At 40.0% G+C, this 10,401-nt stretch overlaps 1 protein-coding gene across 1 annotated transcript; it reads right to left on the reverse strand.

Moving 5' to 3' along the window:
* Nucleotides 1–2,176: 2,176 nt before the first annotated feature.
* Nucleotides 2,177–10,124, reverse strand: LOC148097644 (zinc finger BED domain-containing protein 4-like). Its single transcript, XM_087831307.1, has 3 exons — nucleotides 9,542–10,124; nucleotides 9,341–9,480; nucleotides 2,177–2,251 (listed from the first exon to the last, which is right to left on the reverse strand). The coding sequence occupies exons 1-3, from the start codon at nucleotides 10,101–10,103 to the stop codon at nucleotides 2,177–2,179; spliced, it is 777 nt and encodes a 258-aa protein (XP_087687433.1). The 5' UTR covers nucleotides 10,104–10,124.
* Between the last annotated feature and the right edge of the window lie 277 nt (nucleotides 10,125–10,401).

Here is a 10,401-nt window from a genome sequence, read left to right on the forward strand (position 1 = left end):
CCTAGCGGCCTCTTCATGGTTCCCATTCGCCTGCGGGATCCCCAGGTACTTGTAACTGTCCTCTATGTCTGCAATGTTGCCTTCTGGTAGTTCAATCCCCTCAGTTCTGACTACCTTCCCTCTCTTTGTTACCATCCGACTACACTTTTCCAGCCCGAACGACATTCCAATGTCATTGCTGTATAGCCTGGTAGTGTGGATCAGTGAATCGATGTCTCGTTCACTCTTGGCATACAACTTGATGTCATCCATGTACAGGAGGTGGCTGACAACTGCTCCGTTCCGTAGTCGGTATCCGTAGCCAGTGTTGTTAATGATCTCACTGAGGGGGTTCAGGCCTACGCCAACTTAAGTTGAGTTTGTGCTTCAGTCTGTCAGAATCAATAACTGATCAGCTGATCAATAACTGAAAGGTTGCTTCAGACTTCTTGTCTGTAGCAACATATATATATACATATATATATATATATATATATATATATATGCACACACACATACACACATACATATATATATATACACACACAAACATATATATATATATATATATATATAAAAGACATGCTTTTTGCTATCATCAAGTTTTGTTTTTGTTTTTAAAGTATTTTCTAAGGACGGCACAAAAATAGTAAAGAAAGACAAAAAACACATCTTTCCTATTAGTGGAAAAATGTACCATGTCAGCCAATGACAACCAACCTTATGTAGTTAGTCTGTTGTGTAGTCATTGTTTTGTTTTTTGTGTCAGTGAGGGCACTAATGAAAGTCACAAAGGCAGACTGCAATGTAAACGCTGTCTCCTTGGTGGAAGACAGAAGGCGTGATAAACCTCCTGGTTTCAGGCCTTCATTTTTAGAATAATAGTTGTATATGTTTAAAAAATTTGTACATAAATTTGCAAAATGTACCATTTATATTTTATGGAGCCCCGCAAAACAAACTCGGGGTCTCGCAAAAGTTTTGTGAGATCTCGCAAAAGTTTTAGCCGCATTCGGAGGCCGCCAGCTCGAAGCTGACCGGGAGGTCGAGGCACGATGTGCCGGGAGAGCGGTGTCCCCCCCGGCTATAGTAGGTCTCGACCTCCCGTTAGCTTCGAGATGGTGGGTGTCAGACGTCTCCGAAAACGTCGGAGCACTTTTGCAAATATGTGATGTCTTGTAAATCGAGCAGATATTTGACGTTTACACAGCTACATTCACGCCTCAAAACATCTTGAAAGTTAATTTTGTGACCCAGAAAGAGTAATATTACAACTAAGTAGCTGCCGCCATTGTTGGAATTCAACTTTTGCGAGATCCCGAGTTACGTTTGCGAGATCTCGCAAAAGTTTTGCATTTCAAGTTATAAAATAATTTAATAAAAATGTCTAGGGATTTTACAGTAAATTACTACTAGGATTTGATGTTTTTGTGTGATTTCAGATCAGTTAATCAATATGTCAATGAAAAAAAAACCAAATTCAGACACATGAGGTTGTGCTGAAAAGAATGATACCAAACAAGGCCAGGAAAAAATATTAAATGAAACAATTTAAAGGTGAAATACAAATGTAAAATGAAAAGGAGTCCAAAGTGTCCAGTTATATTTTGGACCTCAGAGGGTAAACCCAACAAATTATGAAAAATTAGGTTTCAGTTTTCTTTCATGACAGTGCAGATTTCTGACATTTTGTGTAAATTTAAGTCAGAATTTGATTATTTTTCTAACAAAAAACAGTGTGAAACTTAAGTTAGACTTGTGTTTGTCAATGAACCGCCCCATGTTGTGTAGCTTTCTGGATTGTATACTCATTGGGCTACATATTTATTTACTATACAGGCTATACAGCACATAAAATCAAAATTCACATGTTTTGTGTAACTGAAAATAATTAAGTTATAGACTATGTTTATATGAAACATGTGTATACTTAATGCATTTGAATCATTTTAACCATATGTAACCGCCTGCATAGGTGTTTGAAAAAAAAGGCTTTGATTTTGCCACCCCATTTGATTTTCATGCCACCCTTATGCCATCCTAGGGAAATTTCTCTAGATCCGCCCCTGGCACCACTCCTCCATGTCTCAACTGGACACCCACTCAGCTATCCACTCCCTCCTCCCGAGCGTCTCTCCTCCACCTGTACGTAAGACCCATCAGTATTAGTTTTCCACCCATAATCGTCTTCCCCGCTCTACCTCACCTCTCCCTCTGTTACAGTGCCTTCGCCCTGTGACTCATCCTCCGAGTCTGTCTCCTTCTTGATTACCTGTTTGCGACAGACCAAGGGTATGGAGAGCCAGGAGTGACAAAATGACTTAATTAAAGACACCATTAAACAATTAATTAAGATTTCATTAACTATTTAAAATTGTAATGAATTAATTAAATACATATTGTAATAATTATTTAAATGCCAATTCATTTAATTTAAAACATTTAATAAATTATTTATTTATATATTTCTAATTTTGTTTAATTAATGCCACATGTAATTATTTAATTAGATATTTACACCGAAAGTACTGAGGTCGTGTTTCCGGGTGAGCGTGCGCTGGCGTGTCTTTCTGCCGCTGCTCTCTGTGTATGTGTTCGTTTGCTTAGCTCTGTTTTAATTTTTAGCCTGGAAAACCTGGATTTTATCGTTTTTCCTGTGATCGACTCTCCTGGGGACCTGACTCACCAGGCTAACGCGAGCCCTCGCTGCCCTTCTCCGTGTACTTTCTGGCCGGTCACCGCATTCAAGTGTCAGCCTTCTCAAGTTGCTGACGTTATGCACAGTGCCAGGTGGGTAATCACAGCTACTTTTCTAGCACTGGGCTGTAAATCGTGGCCCTGTGGCATGCTGGGTAACGTGGTTTAAAGGCCGCATTTTAAGGCCGATTACGTCACAGCGACGCGCCGAAGGCTGTCCCAATTCGAAGGCTGCCTGAAATGCGGCCCTCAAATGCGTCCTTCAATTCCCTGAATTTTAAGGATGTGGCGGTGTAGACTTCGTGGCCCAACATATCCCAGAATGCACAGCGCGGCGGTGGGTGTGGATAATTTTACCAAAAAAAACAGCAGAAGCGGAGCGGCGAAGAATAAACTTTTAAAAGTAAGTACTGAATATTATGTCACTTATTTATGTGCGAATGTTTAATAATGAAGAACATTAAAACATTACTGTTGGCCACATGTCGGCAAAGTTATGTGACATTAGTGATGTTTGTACTAACTTTGTTTTAAAGCCTTTACTGTAAAATATACGACGTTCAATAGTCGGTTTGCAGTCCTGAATATGATGGCACAAGCAGGATTCACTGCACTGTTAATGTTAGCTATGTTATATTGCTGCCTCTGTTCGGTGGTGTCGAGCCAAACGGACTTTAACGTGTGTGCTGACGGTTCACTCGTTAAGCTGAAAGAAAGATGCTTTAATTACAGGAGTCACACATGTGTCCACTGTACCATCTGTTTAGCACTCGTAAAAACACAAACACTAAATCCTCAGATCAGTTCCATCTAGACCAGCTGTAACAGGAAAATGCTGCTTACACTTTGATGCATCACTTTCAGTTTGTCATATAAGACAATATATCAGATTGAGGCATTATTTTCCTGCAGTGAGTAAATCTACTTTGTACTTTACTCTTTTCTTTTAGGTAAAGGGTCTAAACAGTACTTGTACACTGTGGAAATCCCATAAGAACGTCTCCTGAACTCTGAAAAATAACAAAACAAAGACTAAAAGGAGGTCATGGGTGCTGATGATGAGGAGGAGGAGCATGCATTTAAAAAGTGACTGATGTCCTAGAATACAACAGAACAGTGTCTCTACAAACTTATGAAAACATGACAGTCTTGCATTAGTTTGTATTCTTATGATTTCAAAAAACGAGGGAAAAATCTCCTTGAAATCCACAATTCCTTTTTGTTATTTCTTAGTGTGTGACGTATTTTATTGCCTTTATGATTGGTGCAAACAGTTTCCTGATTCATAATGGAAATAGATTTTAGACACAGGAGGAACACGCAGTGATCAGCAGGAGCAGCTTGGAGTCCAGTCTTCTTCACACTGAGGAGGGACATATATGCAGGAACAGTTGTCATAACTGTTACAACCACCAGATGGCGAAAGAGTCCCACTGCAACTTTAAGCCATGAAGGATGTGTCTTGATGTTTGCTTGTGATAAATCTGCTTTATGTGAGTCTTTTTCAGAAAGTAACAGTAATATGTCTGATTATATGTCTTTAATCAGTAAAGTCTCGCTTTGCTAGAAATAAATAAATAATAAAATTGTAAACATGCAGCTGTATGTTAGAAGTCAAAGGGTCCTTAAGTCTTCTGTAAATTGACGGGGATCAAATGAAGGACACAAGTATCTGTTCTTACTCTAATAAATGCTGCTTTAATATCCAACAGACTATTTTCCTTCCTCATCAGCAGTAAACAGCTCGACTGCGTCTGTGCATTTGTGTCCTCCATACTTGTTTACACAGACATCTCAGGCTTGATGCCACGATGCAGTGTAGAAACCTGACAACCCTCTGACTCATGTTCAAATGTTCAAGGACATTTCTCAGGATCATGTATGACCCCTTTTTGACATTTGGACTTTCATTAATAATATTTGTGTTTCTGAGTCATTTTTGTGGAGACTTCTGTCCAACGTAGTGTCCAAATGAAGCCTGAAGCTTTTCTTCACCCTCTTGTCAGATGGTCAGCAACAAAACTCTGTTCCAACCAATGTCTGATAAGAGATGAGACACAGCAGCTGAGCAAATGATCATTTCATGCTGAAGACATCCTCAGACACAATTAAATACATACATAAACACAGCCTGGTGCCAATAACACAGCTAATGACACTGCTGTATCACTGGCTTTACTGATTAAAGACCATATCTGAAGGAAGTCTTTGAACACAACAGAAAGTGACCTTTTAAACCTGCGACACTGATGCTGCATTCAAGGACCATTACAAACATCTGAAAGGACTTAAGAACATGAAGAAAATGTGACTTGTTTCTCTGTAATGAAGCTGTTTTAGTGAAGAAAGTTGAAAGGTCACAGAGCGACTGCTGAATCTTCTGCTCTAAACATGAACTCTGAACTTTGTGATGCTTCAAGAGGAAAACTGCTTCAGTTATTCTCTCAGATTAGTTTCATATTTTCTGCATCAGATTTGAGTGAGATCCTGGAATGAAGACAGAAGAAAAGACTTTGTTCAAAGTTTGATTTATAGTCAAACCTTCCAGTTTATTCACACAATAAAACATCAACACAATATATGAATTCATTCATTAAAATCACAGTTTTTCCTCATTTGTTTGATGATTTTGACAAAAACAAACACAAACACACACACATGGTCTGCCATACTCATAAAGAGAAATGTCGACATTTTTCAATACAAATATTCCAGAAACATTTAGAGGATAGAGAAGTTTACATTTTCATGTGGAGAAATATTTTAGTAAATCAAAATGATGATGAGCAGTGATAGCCTCCATAAACAGTCACAGGAAAGATCTCCTTTAAAAACTCAGAAACATCAAGAGAACAACTAGAAGATGTGGAGGTACCACCCATAATGTTTGACTGACAGCTGATCTCTGTGCAGAAATGATGGAGAGAAAATAAAATGAAACTAAAATACAGATTTAAACCCACAATATGAAAGACTTCAGTCTATTTCACTTTAATCAACTCAGCTGTGGCTTCATAATCATAAAGCCAAAGTCCAGCATAGAGCGGCTGAGTGAATGTGGTCTGGACTCTGTGGAGGAGAGTCATGGTTTCAGAGACGCTGTAGAAGGACAAAATACCTGCTCTGTGATCCAGGTACACTCCTACTCTGGAGGAACGAGGACCTGAGACAGGAGTTTGGATGTTGTTGTACCGAAATGTATAACTGTTGTTGTTACAATCTAATGACCAAGATTTGTCATTACGTCCAAATATACTTTCACTCCCTGCTCTGCTGATATCCTTGTATGCGACTGCTACATCAACTCCTCCCCCTCTCCACTCCACCTCCCAGTAACAACGTCCAGTCAGACTCTCTCTACTCAGGACCTGCCACCATTCAGTGAATCTGTCTGGATGATCAGAATAAGACTGTTGATTCATTATTGTTACTTTTCTGTTCCCCTCTGATAATAACAGCCATGTGTGTGCTGTGTTTGGATCCAGTGTGATTTCACATGAATATTTTAAGAATCCAGCTCTGGTCTTTTGCTCTGGTGGATCTGACAGTAAAACATCCACTTCAGTGACTGTCAGTGAGATGTTTGTCCATTCCTCTCTCAGAATGTCCTGTAGTTTATCTCTGACCTCTGACACAGCTGCTGTCACATCCTCAAAGTAGCTCAGAGGACGGATATTGATGCTGGATGAGTCTGTAGACTCACTGAGTGCTGACAGTGAGGGGTAGTTGTGTAGAAACTGGATGTGATCCTCTGTGTGTGAGAGCTGCTTCAGCTCAGCATCTTTCCTCTTCAGCTCAGTGATCTCCTGCTCCAGCTTCTCCTGAAGCTCTTTGACTCGACTCACTTCAGTTTCCTGCTGGGATCTGATCTGCTGCTTCACATCAGAGCTTCTTTTCTGGATGAGATGGATCAGCTCAGTGAAGATCTTCTCACTGTGCTCCACTGTTTGATCAGCAGACTGATTGATGGCCTCCACCTCCTGTTGAAGCAGCTTCACATCTTTCTCTCTGTCCTGGATTCTCTGCTGGATGTTTTGTCGACTCACCTCCAGCTCTCTCTGCCTCTCAGTCCTTTCTGCTGCAGCTGAGACTGTGTCGTGGCCTTTATGTTCATCCACAGGGCAGAGATAACAGATACTCTGCTGATCAGTACGGCAGAACATCTTCATCACCTCATCATGACGAGAGCAGATGTTCTCCTGGAGCTTCTTGGAGGGCTCCACCAGCTTGTGTTTCTTTAATGGAGCCACATCATAATGAGTCTGAAGGTGTTTCTCACAATAAGATGCCAGACAGAATAAACAGGACTTGAAGGCTTTCATTTTTCTTCCAGTGCAGAAATCACAGGCCACATCTTCAGGTCCAGCATAGCAGTGATCAGCAGGAGCAGCTTGGAGTCCAGTCTTCTTCAGCTCCTCCACTAAATCTGCCACTAATATGTTTTTCACCAGGACAGGCCTCGCTGTGAAAGTCTGTCTGCACTGAGGGCAGCTGTAGATTTTCTTCTTTTCCTCTTCATCCCAGAAGCTTTTAATACAGTTCATGCAGTAGCTGTGTCCACAGGGAATAGCCACCGGATCCTTCAGTAGATCCAAACAGACTGAACAGCAGATTTTTGTTTGATCCATTTGATTCGTGTGCTGTGCCGTTTCACCGTCTCTCAGTGACTGTCAGACAGTTTCACTTCCTCTGAACAGAAACAACCTCTGTGCTCTGAAGGGAAACAGATCTCTGCTCTTTTTCACCTCCTACAGGAAATGAGGCTCACCAGCAACTGCATTTACACCATGTTGTTTAGACCCATCCTGATACAGACACATCTGTGAAGGGAGGCACTAAAGAAATATTCTTACAGAGCGACCAAGAGCCAATCACATGATGCAGGGTGTGGTATGTTTGGTTACAGCATGCAGTAACAAGTTTGACCCAGTTAAAGTTTAATAGTTTATCTTTACTTGGATGTTTGAAATGTGACAGTCAACACTCAGCGAGTTCATTTTATATTTCAAAAAGTTCAGCAAAGTTTAGGATGCTGTGATGAATAAAAATAAATCACACTTTATATTTTGACATTTTCTAATCTTAGTTCATTCTCACACTTACAGAATGATGCATGGGAACAACTGACTCCACTAAATCAAACCTATGTTCAAATGAAATTACTGTACAAGACAGGCAGCAAGCTTGATTTCTTGAGTATTTTTTTAAATAGTAAAATATATGTAAAACTATTTAAAAAACAAATACAGATAGTGTTCTAATTCTACATTCTTTAGTAATTTTTCCTGTGTACCAACATGGATTTCGAAACAATACATTAATATGTGCTTTAAATGCAGACACTCAAATATAACTCAACATTCACACTGAAGATACACAGTAGACATAAGAATCAGTTTTCATGCCCTTTGTTTATTCTTTCATTTAAAATCTTTGTGGTAAAGATCATCATAATTACCCATTAACTTTCATGTACAGCTTAAATGTTTCACTTCACTGTTGGCAGCAAAGATTACACAGCAAAGCCGATTAAACTAGAAGCTAAATGACTGTTCAGTCCAAGGGCGTAGATTTGGCATGGACGGAAGGGACCCACCAATATCCAGCGATTATTGAATTGTCCCCACCAATAATTAGAAAGAAAAACAAACCCGATAGAAAGAAAAAAACGATCTGTCAGCGTCTCATTCACCCAGCGGTGCAGAAAGAGTTAAATTACGTTCTCTACTGGAGTCCTACGTCACGTGACAAATATGGCCAATGTGATTGGAGCTCTTTAGTTTTAGCAGCGGCAAGCCTGCGCTGCGAGGAGGAGAGGAGGACGGCAGCAACTAGGAAGAACCTGGATATAAGAAAGTATTTTTCAAAGAAACCTGTAAGTCACTTAAAGTCAAGCTCACTCATAACATGTAGTGATGGTGAGATGAAGCCTCGTGATGAAATGAAGCTTTCCATCCAACTGGTCGACTCATGGTTCGAAGCATTGTGATGATTCATTTGCTCTACTGCGCCATCAAGTGGACGATTCAAGTGAAACGGGCTCAATGATTATAATGATGTGATGTGTAAACCTCTAAACTGAATAAATAAATAGTTTTTATGGTTATTTATCCCGAATATTGTCTCAGTATGTCTGATACAAAAGAGAAAGTGGAAACTATCAGTACAGAGTTTTTGGGATGATTGTGTAACTGTGTAATCATGCTTATGTACATCTCAATAATGACACAAACTAGTGTGTGGCGCTTCAAGTTGAATGAATAAAGAAATTACTTTTGTTCATGACACCAATAACTAAACTCTAAATATTAGTTATATTTAATATTATACTAATTTTATATTAATTTAATTTAATTAATGTTTGTGTATAATAAATTGGCAGCTTAACACAGGAATGTACATGGAAACAAAAAGGGAGGGAGTTGTGATGTGAATGTGGTTGTGACTTTATAACAGTGCTCATGACACTAGGGAAAAGTTTTCATTTGTTTTTATTCAAAAATAGCAGCTTTTCCACAGTGCTGGGCTTAAGACGGTTCCTCTTTTTTGAGAGGATTTCTCCTGCTTTTGAAAATATCCTCTCACAGGGCACAGATGAAGCAGGGGTTGCAAGAAAAACCACAGCAAGTTTATACAAGTTTGGATAAAGAAATTTGTGTCCAGCCCAGTACTCCAGCGGATTCTCCAGTCTGCCCATATTTGGTTCATGGAGGTATTTCTGTACTTCAGCTGTTGCATCAGCAGTAGCATTTGGGGTCTTTGTCTCCAGAACAGTGGTGTCCAAACGATGCCACAGTTTGCTACCTAAAACAAACAGAATGTAAGTAACTAAATACAATATAATAATCGAAATGTGCTCATATACCTTGAGTCACAGGCTGAGAAGCTTTTGATGATGAGGCTGCTGATGAGAAGGCCACGTGCCGCAAAATAGCAGCACATTCAAAAATAAGTCTCTTCTCAGCATCCATTGCTTTATTTGGGCTAAAGAAGCCTATTTTTTTGAACCTTGGATCCAGCAATGTTGCCAGTGACATGATGCTCATTGACTGCAATGTGTAGAGCTTCTCCTTTAATTGTCTCCTTAGACACTCAACCATGGTGGAGCTCTCTGGAGTTAGGACAACTCCCATTTCCTCTTCATTTAGTGCATGGTGCAACATTGTTAGAAGTGGAATTACTTTGGATCCAGACACTCGCTTTTCCTCTGACAGCTCAGTGGTGGCATCATTAAATGGGGAGAGTATTTTAAGACATTCTGCCATAAGGTCATACTGTTCAGAGGATAGTGGGCAAATATCAGTGTGCAGGCCAGCTAACGATGCTCCAATAGATTCCCTGAGTTCATGAACACGTTGAAGCATTTGGAATGTGCTGTTCCAACGTGTATCCACCTCTTGAATTAACTTCAGTGCAGGCCGGCCCATTTGCTCCTGCACCTCTGTCAGCCTCTCCTAGAAAAACAGCCAACACAAACTGATTAATTCAAGCTGTGTTACTGCAGCAGCACCTCAAAGCAGTAATGAAATAATGGAACAAACCTTAGCAGTTGTACTGCTCTTGAAATATCCCACTATCCTCCTACAGGTAGTCCGGATGTCAGACAGCGTCGTGTGTTGATCAAGAGCTTTTTTGACCATTAGGTTTAATGTATGTGCCACACAATTACTGTGACGCAAACGAAGCTCCTTAGCACAAGCACCCATGTTTGCTGCTCCATCAGTC

Source organism: Neolamprologus brichardi, chromosome 18 (assembly GCF_056152115.1).
Source record: "Neolamprologus brichardi isolate AB-2024 chromosome 18, ASM5615211v1, whole genome shotgun sequence".
In the NCBI taxonomy this organism is placed as follows: domain Eukaryota; kingdom Metazoa; phylum Chordata; class Actinopteri; order Cichliformes; family Cichlidae; genus Neolamprologus; species Neolamprologus brichardi.

What these genes read in the sequence shown, in the direction of transcription:
- LOC148097644 (XM_087831307.1), bottom strand. Translation starts at nt 10,103, where the DNA reads ATGGGCCGGCCTGCACTGAAGTTAATTCAAGAGGTGGATACACGTTGG. An exon ending in TTCTCAGCCTGTGACTCAAG is followed by an intron (nt 9,481 to 9,541) that starts GTATATGAGCAC and finishes TGTTTGTTTTAG; the next exon opens with GTAGCAAACTGTGGCATCGT. An exon ending in AGAATCCGCTGGAGTACTGG is followed by an intron (nt 2,252 to 9,340) that starts GCTGGACACAAA and finishes TGTCGCAAACAG; the next exon opens with GTAATCAAGAAGGAGACAGA.